At 45.6% G+C, this 22,662-nt stretch overlaps 2 protein-coding genes across 2 annotated transcripts in view; one reads left to right on the top strand and one right to left on the bottom strand.

The window, feature by feature from the left end:
* MAP1B (microtubule associated protein 1B) overlaps nucleotides 1-22,662 on the bottom strand; it is a 93,961-nt gene that overhangs the window by 29,803 nt on the left and 41,496 nt on the right. The window lies entirely within an intron of this gene.
* Nucleotides 9,580-12,472, top strand: LOC309619330 (uncharacterized protein). The gene is made up of 3 exons (XM_082374446.1): nucleotides 9,580-10,201; nucleotides 10,666-10,844; nucleotides 11,885-12,472. Exons 1-3 carry the CDS (start codon nucleotides 10,119-10,121, stop codon nucleotides 12,001-12,003), a joined length of 381 nt encoding a protein of 126 aa, XP_082230572.1. The 5' UTR covers nucleotides 9,580-10,118; the 3' UTR covers nucleotides 12,004-12,472.

The following is a 22,662-nucleotide window of genomic DNA, read 5'->3' as shown; positions in this document are numbered from 1 at the left end:
AATGACAGCAATGAGAGCTCTCCAACTTTGCCTCTTCACCACAGCGGATTCTCAAAGAGGAAACCTCTCACCTCCAACCCCGACGTGCAGAAAACACCCCCGGGGTAAAATTTAGCAAAACGGATGAAAGCAAGAAGCGAACGGTGCTCAGCGCAGGAACTAAAAATTCATTACCAGCTGCTCTTCCAGCAGCTCGTTTCACGGCAGCTTTTTATTCGGAGTAACGTCCGGGACGCCCTTCTGCAGGAATCCACGTAACGATGTCAAGCAGTGGGTGAAGTGATGGGAGACGTTTGAAGAAAAAGGGAGCTGGTACGTAGGGACGGGGGACACCTGAACCTGTCAGGTTTTCTGGTGGATCTTCCTGTCTTCCGGCGCCCTCACAGAAGCCCCTCCACGCCTCTCGCCCAAGGCCAGGGCACAGAGCAGGCCCGAGGCCCAGGCGGGCGGGATCATGGCTCCCAGCTGCCTTCTCACAGGGGGGGACGGAAGAGCAAGTCTGGAGGCCGCACAGCAGCACACAGGCCCGCTCCCAAGAGCCCCTGATGGTCCCCCCCTGTGCTCCTGCTCCCACCCCATCACTGCTGAGCAAGAGAAACAGCGAGAGAAGAGGCAGTGGCCGTGGGTTCCTGGTAACGGCACTTCTGCGAGGCCACAATGCGCAGATGTCTCTTCCAGGGGCTCCCGCGGGAGGGCTCGGGGAGGGCCCAGGAGGAGCGCCGAGGAGCCCACCTAACAGAAGCCTCCCCTGGTTCCCTGGAATAAGAAACACCTCAGAGAGAGGGCGAAGGTGACCACGAGGAGGGCTAGACAGCTCAGTCCCTCGCCCCTGCCACTAAGGCGCCCTTAAAACAAAAAGTGCTGGGAGACTCGGTATCTCCTGATTCCACGGTCCCCAAAGGCCAACAGTGTCAGTGCAGACCACAGGACACCAGCCGTCAGGGAGACGACACAGATCCCCTGCCCAGGGCAGTAAAACTCCTAGCGCTAGAGGGAGTTTGATTCCCCAGGGGCTCTCGCACATCAAGATCAACTCTTTATCTTCCTCATCTGTCTGTTCTTGCAGCTTTCAGCCTGGGGCTGGGAAGAGGGCCCTTTCTAGGCAGGGTGTCCCAGAGGCAAGGGGGGAACAAGGGGGGAAAGACAGCAGAAGCATGACCCAACCCTGCGAGCTGGGTTTCAGGTCACACAGGTGTGGGAGCACCTTCTGTGTGCTTCCCGCTCTCCCACCTGGATCAAAACACACCTAAAATAGGAGGCAAACGCGTGGAAGTGAGAGCATCCAACTCTTTGATCACCAGAGAGCCCATCACAAGAACACAGCAGTAAACCCTTCTGCCTGTAGACGGCTTCAGAGTTCCCAGAGCACTTTGTCCTCTGGGTAGTGGTGCCCTGTTTAATCCTCATAATATTCCTGTGAAGTGATGGGAGCAAATATTCTTTTCCCCTCTTCATGGACCAAATATCTGAGGTCTAATGACTTGCCCAAGGCCTCGCAGACAGTACAGGAGAGCAGGACTAGGACCCATGTCACACGCCATGCAGTCACTCATGGCCAAGGCTGTGACGCTACCCTTTTCTCCCTCTTTTCCTGATCCACCTCGTCCAAAATAAAGGTTTTCAAGTTGTGATGCCAAGATTCTCTTTTGTAAGCAGTAAACATGCAGCCTGGGTCAGCCACTGGTCAGCCAATGCCTGCCCACTCACTCACTCACCCCTCCAGCGGGCACACTGGCCTCCCACACACCCCGAGGCCAATTCCCTCTTTGTTTCTGCTGCACAATCGGAGCCCAGTTCTCTCCCACCTTCCCCCTGAAATTCCTGGAAATGGTGTTTCTTTTCTGCTGGAAATACATTTTTTTCTGTTTCTGCATTTGTTTCAACCCTGATGTATGTTCCTAAGTGTCATGTCACTCCCCAAATTTTCAGTGTTTGTTTTTTTTAAGAGAATAAGAACTCAAATTCCATTATAAACAAGTTCAGGAGACTTCACAAATAATTTTTTAAATTTAAATAAGTTGATCATTGCTTGGGAGTTTTTTTCAAAAACTTAGATATCTTTTGCATTACAGAGAATTTAGTTATAATGGAATTTGAGTCTATACCTATTTTTCTTTACATTTTCTGGACTGAACTATCTTTCTTTTTTGTTGTCATTTGGTTTGGTTTGGTTTTTCATGTATCTGCTGGTCCTTCCACCCCATCATTCTCTTGGGTTCTCTGCCATCTTCTGCTTTATGTTTCCCTGACCTTTAGATGCCCAGATAAGCAAACAACCCAAATTGTCCAGACTTCCGAGGCTCCCTCGTCCCAAACACGTTCACCGCACAAAGGTGCAGGCACCCTTGTTCCTGGGGGCAGGGGGAGCCTCCTTTTGCATTTCCTTCCCATCGTGTTCCAGCTGCGCACACTAGGAGCACAGCCCGTGAGGAAATGGGACGCCAGGGACAAAAGGTCTGATTCCTTTTGCAGCGTTCTCACAGTGCACCGTTCTTCTAAATCCTCTCTTCGGGGTTTTCTCCTACCCAATCCTGCTCTCCTAGGTAATCTTCTTGCCTTTCCCCACTCCCTTTTCTAAGGGTCTCAAGGCAGAGGGATGAGAATCCAGGCTATCAGGGGTTAGAAGTGGAAGAGAGTGGAAGAAAGCTGTTTGTTTCCTTTTTCTTTCCCCCTATTTTATGCTCTGGCTGAAAGAAGTAGAAATAAATCTCAGAGATGGTGTTGATGAAAGTCTGGCTCCCTGGAGAGCATCTACAGGGAAACAGTAGCACCCAGCGTTGGCACCAGCTGAGGGTGCTAAGATAACCTGAAGGTTGTTTCTTCAAAATGTGCAGATGCTACAGATAAAAAAAAGGCACACCTAGTGAAGGGCGATGTATTAAACCTGTCAGGGCCGCCAACTCCAGAGATCAACATCTATCTAGCGCTTTACCATTTGCAAAGCGCCTCCCTCTGTGCTCACCCATTTAAACCTTGATGAAGGTGTTCCAAGTCTATGAGCCCAGTCCTCTGGGCTACAGAGAGGTGGGAGGTTTGAGTGCCCTGTTCTCAACGAAACCTGCTGCAGACAAAGAAAAATACGTATACGCTCCTCATGCATAAGACAGGAGCCCCTTCTGCCTCTGAGATGCAAGGAGTCGAGCAGGCCAAGGAGAGAACCGCCTACCCAAGAGCCTTGAGAAGAACTTGACAGCCCTGTGGAAGAAGAAACCATAATTTCCTCATCCCATAGAATGGGGGGACCTGAAGGAGCCCTGGCGACATTGCACCCCACTCTTCTCCCTCTACAGGAGAGGAAGCCGAGCCTCAGAGGCGCAGCGGCCTATCATAGGTGACTGTTGTATTTGCGCAGCTGCCAAAGGCAATTCCTATGCATATTGTAGACAGTTCTATCTGGGGGTAAGTGCTAAAATACTAACACTACCTTTCTTTGTTATGCACTTGGTGGCTTATAAAATCTTTTCTACTTTGCATGTTATCTCAGAGCATCACAAAGATCAAACTGTTATAATTATTCCTTTTTTACGGATGGGGAAATGGAAGCTGATGAAGCAGGTTGTCTAATAAGAGTTAGCTGCCTTATCCAGCAACACAGGGATAAAATAAGCTGTTGAAGTAGGTTTTGAATCTAGCCCGTCTGAATCCTGACCCCCATTCTCGTCACTGCCTCCCAATGCTTCTCAGGTTGATTTAGGAGTTTACAAGGTCTGAAACCTTATTTTTTAAAAATAAGGTTTATCTGAGATACATTTCTCTTAGTATATTATAGAATACTCCCAGAATTGGGGACCTAGGTTTGGAAATTCTTTTTGTATTGAGGGATACCTGCCATGTTCCAGGTACCCTGCCAAGTATTAGGTTAAACCATAAGATTGCCAATATTAGCGACTTTTTAACTCAAAAATGACACTTTCCTATGGTTCAACAATTAGACCTCACTTTCTTGAGATCAGAGTAGGTTTTGGAGAATGTTTTTTAATCTTACTGGTCTTTTCTTGCCTTTGTAAGAGATGTTATATTCCCTGTTTATTAAGACAATGTGAATTACTTAGAGAACACCCCTTTCTAAAGTTTAATTTGGGCAAATTAGTGCCTTCATAAAGTAGCATTGAGATTAAAGCACGAATGGGATGCTATACCTACCCTGAAGGGAAGATAGTTTCATGGGGAGACTTGGAATTTTGACAGTGTCTAATTTGGGAAACGTAAGTCAGAAGTAGTGGGGGCTTCCCTGGTGGCGCAGTGGTTGAGAATCTGCCTGCCAATGCAGGGGACACGGGTTCGAGCCCTGGTCTGGGAAGATCCCACATGCCGCGGATCAACTAGGCCCGTGAGCCACAACTACTGAGCCTGCACGTCTGGAGCCTGTGCTCCGCAACAAGAGAGGTCGCGATAGTGAGAGGCCCGTGCACCGCGATGAAGAGTGGCCCCCGCTTGCCGCAACTAGAGAAAGCCCTTGCACAGAAACGAAGACCCAACACAGCCATAAATAAATAAATAAATAAATAAATAATTAAAAAAAAAAAAGAAGTAGTGTCTGACACACAGCAGGGAGCTCAATCAATATTTGATAAAGGAATGAATAATAAAAATGGCTAAGATATACTGAATACCTGCCCTGGGTCAGGCACTGACCTAAGTTATTTATGCGCGGTTATCGCATTTAATCTGCACATTAACCCTATGAGGAAGTCATTACTCCCATTTTACAGATGAGAAAAATGAGGCACAGGGCAGTTAAGCAATAGCCCAAGGGAATATTAATGAAGGATGGAAACCTGGGTGGTTAGTGTCCAGAGCCCAGGCTCTTAGCCAAAAAAGTCATTTTAAACGGGAGGAGGGAAGACAGAAGACAGTGAGTTCGATTTGGGGCACGCTGAGTTTGAGGTCTCTCCCGTGGGAGAGCCAGGTGGCTCTGTCCAATAGGCAGGCAGAAACGTGGATCTGATGCTGAGGCCATAGGTTGGGCCATAAGCACAGATCAGGGAGGCAACAGCATATTTTAAGTGATGCTCTTGGAGAAAGAGCCTTTTGCTGAGAACAGTGTTGGGAGATGCCACTATTTAAAGGGTGGGCAAAAGCAGGAAAGAGCTGGTGAAGGTGATGGAGAAAAACTCGAGAGAAGTGATGGTGCCACTGACTTCTCTGCTCACCTTCAGCCCCAGACCCTGACGTGACCTGTAGCTGCAGTGCTGTCCTGATTTGCAAACTTAAACCACCTCCACATAGAGGAGAGTCAAGGCAGAATATTGCAAATACATTAAATAATCCAGTAATAACTGATACCTGCTTTACAAATTCAACCCAAAGCATACGCACTTTGACCTACATATCCACTGCCGTGATACTATGCTTAGCCCGTGGGCATGGCTTTATTTTCTGTCTGGGAGACATCTGCCTGGTGGAGGGAAAAGACTGTAGGTTGGCCGTCCTCAGGGTGCAATATTCCCCACAGTCACCTAAGAGACTTAATAAAATGCAGATCTGCATGGCCCACCCTCAGGCAGTCTGATTCAGGAGGCGTGGGTGGGGCCTGGGACTCTGCATTTCTGCAGTCTCAATTCTGATGGTTCTGTGGTCCCTTCTTTGAGAAACAAGACAGTGTAGATGCTGAATATGCTACTGATCAATAACAGCATAATCAGTGACCTTATTTTAAATCATCCTCACATTGATTTTATGCATTACTATCCTAAGGTCTGAACAGACTCTAGAATTATTTCCCTTGGGAGCCAATGTGATCATTAAAGGCTCAAACGACTTTTCCCAGTAAGTATCGATTCTCAGAATCATCTGACAGTTTTATCTGGCATTTAATTTGCCATCAAATTCCTGCCATTGATCAAATCCAGGGAAACGGTTGACCTCTCACCCTCATCTGTTACTGTTCAGAACCAAATCATCACACGATTCAACCTCAAAGCCAGCTGCCTTAAAAACAAAAATCAAATCAGTCCTTTTGGTACTGGCTATTGAAAAGGAAACAGAAAAAGAAAAAGAAAAATAGCTGACATAACATATATCACACGTACTAACTAATAATTACTAATCTCCTCGTAGCTCTTAGCCATACACCAGGGAGAAACAGCAGGAGTTGAATTTTTCCCGGTAACGTCCCGAGGGGTCAATGCTACCCGCTGTAGTAGCGTCAGGCTGGGGCACAGCAAACAGCTTGGTGATCTGCCAGGAGGGGACTTCTTGAGGTCACGATCCTGACCTGGAAGTATGAGGCTCAAGGGACCTGAGATCTGGCCTTAGCTGAAGTGGTGCCTCCACTGCCACCATCTGTAGTAAGTAATGAGAAGGGGGATACGCGGTCTTGTGTTCCAGCTGCTGTGAGTAAACCTGGTCATATCTTTTAAAGCCTTAGCCCAACACAAGGGAGCTGTAATTTTGTTGTTTGTGTTAGTTCTGTTTATTTATACACTGCCTCATTCAGAAGGGGGGGCGGAAATGGCTGCTCCGCCCAGCATCTGTATATTTCTCCTTCACATGTGCCTGTGTTGTCCCGTCCTGGCTTGGTGCCTGGGCTGCCCTGAAAAGTACACCCAATTCTGATTGACCTGGGTCTTCCCTCTCCTGGGGCTGAAGGGTGATGCGCAGCACACCAGGGCCAGAGCCGTGACTCCTCTTTGCTTTCCTGTTCTTCGCCCTCGGTTACGTGCCCCGTCTGCTGACCCAGGATGTGAAGTTTCACTGACAGCCTGGTCCTCAGCTTCTCTGACTCGGACGCTCTGCTCACATCTCACTGATTCCGGAGCACACTCTTTCCCTTTGTAAAGGACTTTTCTTTAGAAAACTCGTGGCTCCTAGCCAGTCTTTCATGATCTCTGCTGCACCTCGATCCCTTGCCGTGCTCTGACAAATGGCCCCAGCAGACTGACATCTTTGCTCACATGTTTTCCTCCTTAGTTTGCTCCTTTTCTTATTCTTTGTTTTTTATATTTATTTAGTTGGTTGCGCTGGGTCTTAGTTGCGGCAGGTGGGCTCCTTAGTTGTGAACTTGTGAACTCTTAGTTGCAGCATGCATGTGGGATCTAGTTCCCCGACCAGGGATCAAACCCAGGCCCCCTGCATTGCGAGTGTGTAGTCTTAACCACTGCGTCACCAGGGAAGTCCCCTCCTTTTCTTATTCTAAGTGAAGGAGAGGTAAGTTCCCCCCCCTGGCCGCTCCCATGTTATCCTCTCTACTCTGTGTGTGTGTTGTTCCAACAGGCAGCAGCAGGAGAAGGATGTCAGGAGTTGTCTGTGTTCATATTTTTCACCAGTGCACTGAATTTTGCCTCTGGTCATTCAGCCACCCCTTATGATTCCTTAAAGAATTAACATAGGGCATCATTAGGAAGATTCCATCTTGATTTTCTGTTCATCTACAAGGTCTCCACAAGGTCACCATCAGTGGGGTACCACTGTATGTCGCCAAACCACACTTGACCTTCTGCAGGAGATTGTAGCTGAATGACTACATCTGCGGACTTAGGAAAATTTAATGTAGGAAACAAGGACTAAATTCAGGGCCATATAATTAGTTAATATTTACTTAGCAGAGATTGGTTTTTGACATGATTCAATCAAATCTGGCTAAGGGACATTTTCAAGGCAGTGTTAAGTGTATTCTGAACCAACAGAGGTAGCTCTCCTGGAAAAAAGTCCAAACCCTGTGATGCAAAGTGATTCTAACAGATAGTCAGTCAGTCAAGCAAATTCTACCCTCTTCAATCATCTTTTAAGAAAGACTGAAATTCCAGTTTAGAATAAGTTCAAAGAAGATGGCAGGTAAATTGGGGACTTTGGGAAAACTTGCCTTTAAGAGAATCTCCAGATTTTAATTTCGGTGAGAAGTAACAGGTTCTCATAAGAAAATTAGCATGCATAAAATCACTTTCTACGTTCCTATCTTGTATTATTCTTTATTGGTTAATTTTTATGTATTTATACACATGGAATATATGCACTTTCCATGTGTATGCTAAGCAAAGTTCTTAGAATGCATTACTCTTTGTCCTTTCACAGATAAAAGAGTGTGAGTTGAGAGTATGTTTTGTCCCAAGTAAAAAATGCGGACAGGTAAGCCGGCTCTGGAGAACAGACAGAATCAGGCTCCCCAGAGCGTCGTCTGCTGGAGCCCTGGGGTATAACTGAAAGAAAGAACATCAAATTCTGCTCTAGAAAACAACACACTGAACACCTGCCCATTTATTTTGGAGTAGAGGCTGTCACTGGAGAAGCTAGAAAGGTGAGCCGGGTACACGAAGGTTGTAGCAGGTACCACTGACTCGATTGTGAGGTTGGAGCACAGGTCAGAGCCTGGAGTGTGCTGGTCACGACCAGGGGCTGCACAAGTGCACTAGAAGGTTCCTGGCTCTTCCCAATCCGGGTTTTGGAATCTTCAGTACGAGGTTCTCCTATACAGAGAACCAAGTACCAGTGGGTTTACTGCAGCCCGGACAGTTATTCTGCAAATCACACTGAAGAAAAGGGGCCACTGTTCATCCTGCCTCCAGGCAAATCCAATACCATCCTCCCTTTAAAGCCTTAACTTTTTTCCGTGAAGAGGTTCCAGGACCTGCTGGATGTCTTCCCTCTTTCAGAGAAACGCTTCTGGATCAGGGTCTGGATGTGGTTCTGGAGGCAACTTCCTAACTGAAATTGGACCAGAATACCAGCCCCAGACAAAGGGGATGCTCTTTCTCTCACAACTTTAGGCTTCACAAAAGGAATCTGCCCTCAGACAACCAGGACTTGGGGGGAGATGGGCCAGAAGAGGATTTCTGTATATAAAATAGACGCCTTCCCACACTGGCACTTGACTATGTATCCAGTATTTTTTGTGCAGTGTGGCTAAATGTTTAATCCTGGGACAAAAAGCCTTATAGGAAGTTTAAAACATCTGAAAAAGATGCTTAGATTTATGTCACTTTTTTCTCACAACTCTTAAAGGATATAATCTGATGCTTTGATGTGTTTTCTATACTGTTCCGGAAAATATCTACATTGTCTTGCTATCAGACCAATCAAAATCATTATGAAATTTCCTAAATGTCTCATGTCTCCAAAACTGCTTTAAAGAAGAAATTACATCTTTTTTTAATGATTAAAAAATTAAGGGTTATTGGGGTAAAGACAAGAAGTTCACTTATCAACACTACAACCCTTGGGATTTTGATGTCACTGATGAAGAAAATATATTTCTCTTCCCTAGCCCATTTTTTCCAATAGAAAATGTCTGTGCACTCTGATAAGCTTCATTTGAAAAACCATTATTTTAATATGTTGGTCTGTTTTTACTTGATTTAAAGAATGACAGTCATCCAAGGGTATCTAATGGGACACTAGGGTTACATGGTTTGACATGTTAAAAAAAAAGTTACTGAGAGAGTCTTTCCTATTAATGGATAATTATTTAAGTGGGCTCAGTTGCATGCCCTCCTCAGTTCTGCATTTCTGGCTTGGCCAGAAGAGTCGCAGAGAGAGAAACCAGCTCACGCTTTCTTATTAACATTTACTGGAAGCTGTGAGAACTATTCTGGAGTTTCATCTTGCTACCTCTATATTCATTCCGTAAATCCACAGCCCCGTTTCCCTTTGTTCCTCCTCCCTTTTTTGTAGCGTCTACACTTGGGCATTTCTGCGCTGCCTCTTTGGTTTCAAAGCTTTCCAACAGAGCGTTTCCAGTGTCAAAAATAAAGGAAATACAGCAATTAGCATACATTATGTGACTGTGCTAAACCAGCACACTCACAAACACGTCTGTGTGACAGGCAAGTCGGCCCTGTTTTGTCTTGTTTCCTGCCCGGCTCACAGCCTGCCATTTGCCAACCAGAGATGCCCGCCCCGTCCCCTCCTCCGCTCCCAGCTTTCCCAGCCACTGCACAGCCCAGCCAGCCTAACTGGCTCGAAGTATTTAATGAGTTTCTAATTCAGTTTTGGCTCTGGAAGCCGGCCAGCTGCCGGTGCCTGGGGCTTGTATTTCTCTTTCCACGTTATCAGAGGAGAGTCCCAGAGACAAATTGTGGCACTGTTGGACTTCCAAGGCCTCACGTTATCACAAGGGCTTGCTGGCTGCAGACAGTAAAGGAGCTAAAGGCAGTCACCCACCCCAGAGAGCCGAGGGGAAGATGAGGGAGACACCTCTGGGCGCCTGGAAGCGATTTCTAGGGAGTGAATACTGCTCTGTTATCACTGGGCCCCAGTCCAGCAGGTGAGAGCGAAGAACCAGACCACAATGAATGCTCTTTGGGCCAAAAACCACATGCTTTTTACACACAGGTGTCCTTCATATAGCAGGGCCCTGGAATACTCTCCACCACAATTCCAGTGGTCAGTTCTCTCCTCTCAGATGCGGGAAATGCGTCCCCGAGCTGCCCTTGCCCCCTGGACTCTCATGTGGGTCACGAAACAGCAGCACTGCTCAGAGGCAAGGCTCTGTGTGAGCCACAGAAGCCGCAGGGCTCTGGGAGGAAATGGTGAGAAGATGTTCTGAGGCTTCAAGTGCCGGGACACACCTCACAAATTAGGCAGTTTTCACATCATAGTCACACAAACCATAGCTAGGATGTTTCAACCTCTTCTACCTGGTCTTTCTGGGTTTTTACATATGTTGTTCCCTTTGTCTAGAAGACTGGTCCCCTCCTATTCACTTGGCTGCTTCCTATGTTCCTTCAGGTCTTGGAGACACATCATCACGTTTGGGGAGTCTTCCCTGAAGGGCCCAGCCCCAGAGCAGCTGGGGCTCACTCCCACGATCGTAAACGTCACTCTCAGCTTCCCCACGTGGTCAGCGCAGAGGCCCACGATGATGTCAGAAATCAGGTTTCAAGATGGAATCCGGTGCTTTCTTACAGGTGGGTGCTCGGCGTTTATTTATTATTCATCAGTGGGATGACAGTGTGAAGAAAAGGCCTCTTTAATGGAAATCGTAGTTCAAGGTTTTGAAAAGAGTATAGTACTATTAATTGAATAATGGATGCAGAATCATTAAAAAGAGACTTTGCAAATGAGGCAGACAGGGATAGATATTGATTCAGACTATGAGTTATACTCAGATATTTTTAAATAGCTGCATAAAGGTATCCCACATAAGCTGATTTATAACCACGTTTGACACTGTAAAAAGCAACTCCTCTGGGAAAGTTCTCCTCTTATCAATGTATCAAGACAGTCGTCTCTAGGATTTGAAACAGGAGATAATCTAAGGGGCTTTCACAAGTTAGAAAACAGGAAAAGAAAGAGGTGGCATGCTAGAATGAAAGAAAAAGACCTCCAGCCAGGAGGAAGCCAGGAGAGTGTAGAGTCAAAGAAGTCTGGAAGGAGCTAGAAGCCAATGTGAGAACAGGAACAAATGACTGGGCAGAGGCCGTGTTTTACTTCATGATCGGGTATAATTCGATTCACCAAATCCTGACAGAGTGCTGAACCTGGCCTGACCCTAGAACTGTGGGGCAGTGGTCAGCAAAAAGAGCAGGATGGCCCCTGCCTTCTGGGATGACGGCACTCAGTGATGGCACTCTGACCCGGGAGAGGAAGTGCTCAAGGGAGTAACCGGAGGGCTTAGGAAGGCTTCCGTACTAAGATGGCATCTAGATGGGAGTTAAAGGATGGCGGGGAAATGAAGCAAGAAGGTGTACAGCAGGGAGCCCCAAGCCCTAGAAATAAGCCATCAGGGATGAGGAGATCCAGTCCAGCTAGAAGGCCTACAGCCAGTAATCCAGGTTTGTAGAAATGTGAATTTGGATGGATCTATTCCAAACCCCTGTCTTACAGATATAGACATTAAGGTTCAGAAAGACTAAGTGACTTGTCCAGAGTCACACAGCAAGATAATGCGAGATCCAGGAGTCAAGCGTGGGTATCCCGACACCCAAGCTTTTTCCTCTCCTGGCAGGACCACTGCAGAGGCTGAGGATGCTCCCACAGAGCTTCGTGACCCCACGGCTCTGGGATCCAGATGCCTCCCTCCTGCACCTGCACTCTATCCCACGGCAAACGGAAGCATCCTGTTAAGTGACATAAAAGGTATCTGATTCTCAGTCTAGATATCGCTCAGATTCCTTAGTGGACTGCGAGAGAAGCCACTGAAGCCCTGTTCTTAGGTTACCTACTTGGATCAGTGATGGCAAGAACATCGAACTTCATCCACTTAGGCTACAACTGCTGGTCACACATCCTCTCTTCTTTTAGAAAAATAACAAACTGGAAAACATAACTATCTTATTTACAAAACGATACAGTGTGGAGGCAGGGAACTCTATCACAGAATGTCCAGTAAGTCCCCTCTCCTCAGGCTCCTCTTTTCCTGTCTTCGGAGACCCCTCGTGGCAAACTCTGGAGGATGGATGAAATGAAAATCCTCATACCCTGCACAGGAAGGCTTCAAGCCGGGTGGCGTAATCACCTCCGAGCAACACTCACTGTGCTGTAATTAATCTCTCTCCCCATGTGCATTCATAAAATGGAAAGATCTCAGAGTGAAGGAGGAAGTGTTTTTTAATGATAATGATTTTATATTTACAAAGTCCCCACTGTGTTGGGTCCCTCACGATGCACATAAACAAAATCTCTGGGCTCCACCAAAGCGACAACATCTAAAGAGGGAAAATCATGTGATCATCCTTATATTTCTTTAGAAATATTTCATTATCACGACCATAAGGTAACACAGGTAACCACAGGGGGTAAGGTGGTAAGCTGTTTAGAAAGAGCTATCTATCACCTTTTGTTTTTTATTAACTTTCTTTTGAAAAGAATGTTTTCCTTTTCCTCAGAGCCATTTTATTTTCATCTCTCCTCCAAGGAGTAAGATAAAAGTGGAGAAAAAGAAGATGCTTTCCACATCATGTCCTGACCCTCACATCAAAGACTTTTCAAGGTAATCACTTTGAAAAGATCTCAGAGGAAATGAAAAGGTCTTTAAAATGGTCATATCGACAATGACTTTCATAGGAGAAAAAAAACTTCTGCCTCTATTTTTGGTTCTTCCCTTTCTTTCCAGCTCAGACACTCATCTGGTCCATCATACCAGTTTTATCACAACAGGCCACATCCCTGATCACAGAATGTTAGGTCTTAAGCGCCACAGAAAGTCCAGTGCCTTTCACCTTGGATGGAGTAATGTTGCCTACAATGCTGTCTCAGACCTGAAGGCCCATAAGGTCTCTGAACTGCTGACAATTCTGGTTCTTTTAACACCTACCTTTTCACCACACCGTCAACAGAGCCAAGTGTGACTTGAGGGTGCAGAAAACCCCAGAAGTAGGTAAGAAGGGCAGAGGAAGCCAGCAACATCACCAACTGCGGCCACCGCAACTTTCCCAGTCCGTCCATCTGCCGGACTACGGGCTGTTATGGGGCAAGAGGCCCTTTCAGCTGAAAAGAATCTCAGGGAGGGAAGCATTTCAGTTCATTCATCCCTTCACTGTAGCACCAGTGCTAGTACTAATTAAGAGATTTCTTACAAGGCTTCCTGATATTGCCTATAGTACCTGTCTCCAGTAATAAGACTAGCCCTGTGCGCTCTGCTTAAAATAATATATTCCAGAAGAAGATGATCGCATTATAAGGCTACTGAATTGATTAAAAAAAAAAAGCACCATGGAACAACCAGCCACAGGGACATTTATGAGCCCTTCTCACCAGAAGAGATTGCCAAAAAAGGGGTTTATTTCTAAACAGTGTAATAATCAGCCAGTCTATTCCCAGCCCACATCCAATTCCTAGACAATAGTCATGGCTGCTGAAATAACGTCAGCTATTTCTAGCCAGGCAAAATAAATATAGGCTCAAAGAAAAGTATAACTTGTAGTAAAAGACCTAACACTACTGCTCTTGATTAAAGATGTTATTCTCCTTTCAGAGTCTTTTCAAGTGGCTGCAGGAGGTCTTTTTGCTTAGGGTGGGGTTTAGTTCTAGCTCAGCCCCCTTTTCCTCTGTCCCTATTGCACAGTAACATCTTCCTTTCTCCTGCTCCCCCAACCTCCTTTGTGCTCAAAGTGAAAATGGAAATACAAGGAAGAGAAAAGAATGGGTTGAAACCTTCCCTTGCTCAGTTCAAAAACATATTTTTGCCCTTCTCCACAAAAACTGAAATAGTCCTCACATTTTGGCTCGAGAAGAAACCACAGAAAGATAAGGAAGCAGAAAAGAAGCAAGTTGGGTGTGATTCCGATGGAGCCCCATCCTCTACCAGGTGAAAAGCATGATTTCCTGTGGACAGAGGAGGTGTTTGCGCCATTTCTCAAGTTAAACAACCATGAGGAAGGCCTGGATCTCACACTATTCGTGAAACATTGTTCCCCTGAAAACTGGACTCAGACTCAGATGTGAATTTGGTACGAAACTCTAGTTCCTGTAGGGCCCCTGAAATCCCTGTTGAATCTTTATAAATGTTCCTTTCTTCATTTCCATCATTCAATGGCTAGAGGGCACCCTCAAAAATCCATCAATGCCAACTTTTAATGAACATTAAGAGAGTCTAGAAGGCACTTCCTCCTCCAGGGCATAAGCTAAATCACTGGTATAATGATGTTTATCAACAACACAATATGTCAACTCAAACCAAATAATTTCATATACACAGCCAAGCTAGAAGATGGCCTATTGTTAATTACTTACCAGCCCTTAGGAAGTAAGCACCTAGCAATATTCTTCATTGTGTTAACATAGCCTATCTGCCTATTCAGGAGCTTCCAGACATTGGATATTTTTGCCCCTTCAAAAGACTCAGAGAGTTGTTGCTACTCTTAAGGATTCTTAAGAAATAAGTACAAATGTAGGCATAATGGAGTAGTAATCTATTATTTTGACTAATTCCTAACATCCTTCTTCAACGATGGATCACCTCTCTACAGCCTTTTATCGAAGACAGATTTTTTTCCCCAGTCTTGATTGTATAAAGCTCCTTCTCTCAATAGAGGCAGTGAAAGAAGCTGTGGAGAAAGCAAACCTGAGCTCAAATCCCAGCACTGCAACTGGCTATGACGCTGGGCAGATTACTGAATCCCTCTGATCCTCTGGTTCCTCATTCCCATCATTAAATGGGAATAACAGGACCCACACCTCATAGGGCTGTAGTGAGGATTAAATGAGGTCTTGTTCCTTAGGAGCCTGGCATGTGGGTGGCTCACTAAATGGGCGTAGCTATAATTACTATAATAATTAGAGTTGGATATATTGCCCAAATATCTAACTTCCTGCATAAATGAACCCTTTCAATATCAAAATGTAGACATTTATATATAACCCCCCGGACCATCCCTGTGCTCCTCTCCAAGACGCCCTGATTGTCTCCATTCAGTGTCCTCGACGCTTCAGCTCTCACTCCTGAACTGCTCGGCCGTAAGAGTCCTAGAACAGGGACAGCACAGTGCTTTGTGCACCTCAATCTTACCTGCCACTTCCTTTATCATTTCCACTGAGCATGAGTTTTAGATCTCACCAAAATTCCAAGCTGTCATTGCTTTACCAATCAATACATGGGTGATCCTCTCCGAATTAGTCATCCTAAAAATCACACAACTGTAAAACACCACTGAAAAGTTCCCCCTTTCAGCCACATGACATTTCCCTTGTGTATCCATTGCTGCTAGCGGGAAGGGAACCTGGTCACGCTTCCCGAACACCTCTCTTTCTTCTCTCCAATTGCTTTAGTCACCTAAACAGTTGTGCGAAATTAGGACAAGATTTAATGTTCATTTCATTTTGCATCATTTTAGAGTTTCCCACTCTCTCTTACTAATACATCTGATTATAAGGACTATAATATTATACAAATCAGATGAAAAAGTAACAACAACTAGCATTTAGTAGGTGCTTTCTAAGACATTTCTTAAAATAATTAATAATTATTTATTTCTGGCTGTGTTAGGTCTTCGTTGCTGCGGGCCGGCTTTCTCTAGTTGCAGCGAGCGGGGGCTACTCTTCGTCGTGGTGTGCGGGCTTCTCACTGCGGTGGCTTCCCTTGTTGCAGAGCACAGGCTCTAGAGCGCAGGGTCAGTAGTCGTGGCGCGCGGGCTTAGTCACTCCGCGGCATGTGGGATCTTCCCGGACCCGGGCTAGAACCTGTGTCTCCTGCATTGGCAGGCGGATTCTTAACCACTGCGCCACCAGGGATGCCCTGTGCAAGGCATTGTTGAAAGTGTTCTGCATGCATTATTTCCTTTACCACTGTCATTTCCCATAGTCCAGAGCAATTACTGGAAGGCTTGGACTTTGCTTCTCCAGCCATGATCCATTAGGGGATGGCCATGAATCTTATCAGGCAGGTATGGGCTCTCTAGTCATTTTTTCCACTTTGAGGGAATGAGATCAATGATTCCTTTTAGGTTTTGCTGCCCCCTTGCTCCTATACCCTCCCCCGTTCCCTGTAATCGAAGCCGTCCTCCCCAGTCAGTCCCCTGGGAGGGCGTGGGATCCCATATCCAGCTTGTCCCTTGCCTCCCACTGTCTTCAGCCCACAGCTGCAGCTGTTGACCTGTGTTTTGCTACTATCTGCATTTCAAATACGTTAAGAAAAAGCAAGAAATTAAATGACAAATTGGAGATTTGTGTTTAAAACAACTATAACAAAGGTCTTTGATTAACCCACAGTACTACAGAAAAGAGACTCATTATTACCACTGATGGTCCTTGATACACATACAGGGCCTCTCAGCTGATTGTCTCAGGATTTTTATAAACAACACCCTCTCAATCCAGAGTGAAAAATCACATCTTTGGGTAGGAAAACTAGGTCAAGACAGATATAAAAGAAATTTACTATTTGCATACGGTTACAACTGAAGGCAGTCAATCATTCATACATCTGTTCAACGCACATTTACTAAGCACTGACCAAGCGCTGGTCACGGGCCCCCAGCCAGTTAGGGTGGATGTGGGAGCTTACAATCCATTGCCCGGTACAAATAAGCCTACAGCAAAGTGATTAGGAGCCAGGAAGGCGGAAGGTCTGCTCCATGAGATGCCGCTGCTTCTCCGCTCTGACTCACAAGGTCTCCCTGGCCTCAGCTTCCTCATCTGTAAAGTGGGAACAGGTGGGGAGGGAGTTTGTACTGGCTTCCCTAGAGAGTCTCTTTCTGCTCTGACACTCCAGAGGAACTCGGGTACTTTGGTCTTGCTCTGTATTCCTGTGTGTGTCAGAAAAAAACAGTTTCCCACATTGTGCGTGGAAAAGTACGGCAACAGGAGCTGGAACCAGAAGAACCATAAAGTCCCTAAATCTTACTAGGTCCTAGTTTCCTGGTATACAATATGGGAACAATGACAATTCTTATCTACAGGGTTGTTGCAAAATTTAAAAGAGGTAACATGAGAACTGCTTTGGAAGGCACTGTACAAATACGAGTTATCACTCACATCCCTGAAATGTAACGACCTTCAGGATCAGGAATCGATAGCTTATCTTTCTACTGTGCTTAAGCATCTCTGTCATATTTTACGCTTATACCATTCAGTTAGCACACAGTGGATCTTACTATGTGGCCATGCTATACTCCATGATCAGGTGGCCTTTTGTTTGTAAGAAGATGAGATTTTTAAAAATTTCCTGCCTTCATCTATTGTCTCCTTGGTCCATAAGTAAATGTTTGCTTAGCCAGACAGATTTCTGTTTTGTCTCCTAAATTGAGTGCTTATCCCCAGAGGGGGCTTAAGAAACCCCATATAGAAGGAAGTTAGGCTGAGGAGCAGAAAGGGGTGGGTTTTGTGGGCAAGGCCCCCACCTCCCAGGCTGGCACTTGCCCCCTGCTGTTTTCACGCAGCCTGGAGTAGCAAGCATGATGGCACATGAATGCCATAAAGAAAATTCGGTGTTTCAGAAGCAGAGGAAGTGAAAATCGGGGGGCAGGGACAGAGGGGCGAGCCCGAGGAGCTAGATGTGTGTTCAACATGAAAATCCTTCAACTACCTCTGCACCATTCTTATTGGATGTTCTACCGAAAGGCTACTCAGAAGTGAGGGGGAAACTGTCAAGAAACAAAGTGATTTAGGAAATGTCTCAAAAACGGCCATCATGGAAAAACAAACTTATAGTTACCAAAGGGGAAAGGGCTGGGGAGGGATAAACTAGGAATTTGGGATTAATAGATACACACTACTACATATAAAATAGATAAACAACAAGGACCTACTGTATAGCACAGGGAACTATACTCAATATCTTGTAATAACCTATAATGGAAAAGAATCTGAAAAAGAAGAATATATATATATATATATATATATATATATATGTGTGTGTGTGTGTATATATATATGTGCATAACTGAATCACTTTGCTGTACACCTGAAACATTGTAAATCAACTATACTTCAATAAATAAATATATATACATATATATATATGCTTTTAAAGAAAAGGCCACCATAGACCAGAGAACATTACTGCTCTTCCAAGTCCACTGATGCTGGGAACACAGAGTGGAGACCCTGAATGTGGCTGTGTGAGCCTGGAAATGATGGGATGGTTGTGCAATTCCTTGATGAGGGACATTACCCTTCACAGACTTAAACACTATTTTCATGGAATCCATAACATATTTTTTTTGTTGTTAGCACAACTACCAGAAACTTTCAAGGACAGGAATACACAAAACCACAACCTCTGTTTTCGAGCCATCACACTCTCACTAAATCACATTCTCAATCACTGCTTTTGTTGAGTTAGTCCACAACTCAAGAACCACCAATGGCTCCCAGTGCCCTCAGGATTAAATCCAAGCTCCTCAGCCTAGAATTTAAGCCCTTTCCCAAGCTGGCTTTTTGCTATACTCTGGGGGGAACAAGATGTACAAAACATGGAATTATCACTCTTGAGGAGTTTAACATTCTAGTCAGTGAGGCCAGATTTTTGTATAGAAAATATTTAGAAAATATATGCTAGTATATATTCAAGTGCCAGGCCAGTGAAGGGACACAGTGGGTCAGGACACGGATTCATCTCCAATTCACCACACTGCTCAGCCCTCTATTTCTGGAAGAACACCTAATCTGTTGTCCAACCTGGAGTCTAGTATAATCTAGGCTTTGGAGCACGCTGATGACACTCAAAACTTTGCAGTGCGCCTGGATTTGTCAGGGCAAAATTTCCCCAGATAAAAGATTCCCTGTTTAGAAGACACTCTCAAGGCGAGCAGAGGTAGACAGGAGCTGTTAGGACGCCTGTTTACAGTGCGAGGAGGCGTACACAAAGGGGAGCAGTGAGGAAGCCCAGGCCTGCGGGGATCCAGAGCGCCTGGAGAAGAGAGGCCCCCGTGAACAAGCAGCGGCTCCTCAGCCCACAAGCCTGGGCTCAGAGAGTGGCACAGCTGCTCGCCTGGGGCCTGTGCGACATCCACCTTCTGTCTGCTAGGGGCCCTGTGCTTATCTATTCAGGAAACCCTGGCTGGCAAAGCTCACGAGCTCCACCAGACAGGATGCTGGGCACAGCTGAAACCACAAGGCCCACTGCTCCCCCACGTCCCGCTGACTCTCGCCTGCCCGTGGCCATCTGGAGCGGCCAAATTAACTATAAGTTGTCAAACCTCCTTTCATGTTGTAGAGACATCACCTCTATGTCTGTTTACAAACAGATTAAGTTGTTAACAGCAAACTGGAACAGGACCAAAAACATTCAACTGATCCAAAAATATGTCAGCCTAACACACACTTGGAAGAAAGTCACTCAGTCTGTGTGGCATTACACGTGGGCCCTGAGCAGGGCCATCCCTGTTCCTTGGCCCCAAATCCTGTCCCCTCTGCTCATGAGAACACTCCAGGTACATAACGTTCCTAGAGAACTTGACGGCCTCATGCCCACTGCGACAGACACCACGGGGTGGGCGAGGAAGAGGAGACAAGTAATAAAGACAATCAATCCCCCAGTGGAAATATAAGCAAATTAATAATTCTATACCACTATACTTGCTTTGGTTTTGCTTTTGTTCAATATATGAGAAATTTGCAGGGTGTTTTAGTCAGGAATTGGTCCCTAACTATAGTTCCGACCTGCAGGGTTTAGTCGGAATTTGTGTTTTGAACGTCATCTAAGGAAAAGAGATTTAAAAAAAAAAAAAAAATAGACAATGTAAAAGCAACAGCACAGGCTTTGGGAGTGAGTCCCTGCAGCACGCTGCCCACAGGGTCCCACAGCTGAGAGCTGGAGCTGTTCTGGGCATTTCCACTCTCATTTGCTCTTCAGAGTCAACCTGTGGTCTCTAAACCCAGGGTAAGGGATGCCCTCTCTCTCCCTGTTTCATGACCCCCAGGAGGGAACCCGGGGAATGGAAAGGGGAAAGTAAACTGATTCCGACATCTTCAGGGGTTTATATTCCTAACTGCCCATCTTATTCATCCCCCACCGCCCAAAGCCACACACCACCCGCTATGTGCGGTCCCACCCGGATTCAGTTCCAACCCACCCTTATAAGTCACCACCACACCAGCTTTAAGGCCTCAGTTCTGCCTGTCTCCACTTCATTTTTGAGTGCGACTATAATGGAAGATTGGTACCCGCGGAGAAAATGGCAAAATACTATTGCTTCTACCAAATATTTCCTGACTTGAGCCAATTAAAAGACCTCATACCTTCACAAGATCAAGTGAGTGCTTCTCGTCAAGTCAACTGCGGCCCCTGCCTATGTGTGAAACGGCTTCCAGGGGGTATGACGTGTGGGCTCGGCACCTGCACGCGCCCCGCCCCTCCCTCCCGGGAGAACTCGGGCGCTGAGAGCGCAGCCGGTTGCCATGCAACAAGGGTGACCTGTGGCCTCGCGTGTGCCGGTGGCACGCAAAGAAAGACAGACAAACCTATGCAAAAAGGTTCCGCAAATACGAGGTAACTGAGCGAACACTTGTCTATCGTCTGGTCAGAATCCATAGAGCCGGACGCCAGACACAGCCACAGTGCGATTCCCCGACTGACTTTTGTTTTCTTCCGCTCACTCCTGGGACCCTGGACGGGCTTTCTTCTCAGACTTCAGACGGCCTGGGTTTCCCTGTGGCTCTGCTGGGGGAACCACGGGGCTGCTTCCCGTTACAGCCAGGCCGGCCAGCAGCCCGGGGGGCCACGCTGCAGCCACACTGCTTTCAGAGGCCGAGCTGTACACTGTCCTCCCTTGAAATGCTATTTCTCAACAAAAGCTGGATTTTTTTTTTTTTTTTTTTACAGAACCTGATTTATTTATAAGAAATGCCATCAAAAATAATATGGGATTTTTCCAAATGCTCTCTTTTGTTCTGCTATTTTTCCCCTGCGGTTGTTCAACATAATGCTCAGGGTGGGAAGGGGATAGAATAGGACTAGACCCCTGGGTTTTGGAGAAAAAATAAATTCTCATTTTGAGAAGTTAGAGGCTGATTGCTTAACTGTGTCACTCCACCCCTAGAGGAAAAAAAATCTGGTTTTTATGTACATAAAACAGATACGATAATCTACAACAGATAGAATAATCTACATACACATCTGCTAGAATGCTGTTCTGGTTTGTACCTTTAAGAAGAACCACCCTCTAAATGCACTGTGGAATTCTTCCTTGGATCCTTGAACAATAAAAGGACATTAATGGGAAAAACTGGGGAAATTCCAATAAAATCTGTAGTTTCTTTACTAGCACTCTACCAATGTTAATTCCTTAGTTTTGATAAAGGTACCGTGGTTATAGAACTCGTTAATATTAGGAGAAGCTGGGTAAAGGGTCTAGAGGAACTCTCTGTACTACTTTTGCATAAATCCAGAATTATTCAAATGTATATCTAAAATTTTTCTGTAAACCTAAAATTATTCAAAAATAAAAGAAATGTCAAAAGTGATTAAAAATATGCTCAGTCCACACACAGGGGTTATTACCTACCCAAAAAACAAGGGAGGGAGCTGTGACAACCACGGAGGGATAGAACAAGGACCCTGGGGTCAGGCCAGTTCGGCGCTGCCGCCTTGGGAGGCCGCCTATACCAACAGCAAGACCACGCCCTTTTCAGTCTCACAGAGATGGATTTTCTAACACCTTTAACAAATTTTGAAAGTAAATGTAATGTCCCACTGTGGACAGTTTGGATGCCATAAATGAAGCAGCAGCTAGCATTCACCTAGACTCACCTTCCCCAGAAACAATCATTATTGTTCATCTTTCACTGTATTTCCTTTCATTTCTACACGCACATTTTTTACATAGTTGAAGGCATATTGGAAACACCGTTGTGCGGTCCTGCTTTCTTCACTTAATGTTCTTTCATAATTGACTTCCCGACATGAACCCAAAGCTTCGCAAACACAGGTTTAATGGCTGCCCACAAACTCCACTGAGCAACAGCTCTGCAGTTCACCCTAACCGGACACCCACTGCTGCGTCAGGGTGCATCCAAGTTGTGCCCACTCTGTTAATACACCACAGGGATGGCTTAAGAAAAAAAACAGTCCTGTATCCAGTTCTCTCTGGGGTTAAGTTACTCCTCACTGGTAAATTAGGCACAACAGGTTGTTGCAGAATGTTTGGGTCCATTTTGGCTTTGTGGTCAGTTAATGATGCTTAGAATAAAATGCCAGTGACCACCAGAGAAAATCTCAGCCCATAAGAAAAGAGAATGCAAGTACCCTGAGTTACATAGGTATAAAATCTTAAATGGATTCTGAATCAGAAATTAGTGAATAATAAAATAAAAATAGCAGACATCAAGACCTAGAAAACCATGGTG

The sequence above is a fragment of the Balaenoptera borealis genome (assembly GCF_965194805.1).
Source record: "Balaenoptera borealis genome assembly, chromosome: 2".
In the NCBI taxonomy this organism is placed as follows: Eukaryota; Metazoa; Chordata; class Mammalia; order Artiodactyla; family Balaenopteridae; genus Balaenoptera; species Balaenoptera borealis.
Note: the sequence above shows the minus strand (reverse complement) of the source record. Positions and strands in the feature narration are given on the sequence as shown.

Bases quoted from the DNA above. Each gene is read 5' to 3' on its own strand.
- LOC309619330 (XM_082374446.1), top strand. From the start codon at position 10,119: ATGAGGGAGACACCTCTGGGCGCCTGGAAGCGATTTCTAGGGAGTGAA. The intron at 10,202-10,665 runs GTGAGAGCGAAG...ATGTTCCTTCAG, and splicing joins ACTGGGCCCCAGTCCAGCAG to GTCTTGGAGACACATCATCA. The intron at 10,845-11,884 runs GTGGGTGCTCGG...CTCTCCTGGCAG, and splicing joins AATCCGGTGCTTTCTTACAG to GACCACTGCAGAGGCTGAGG.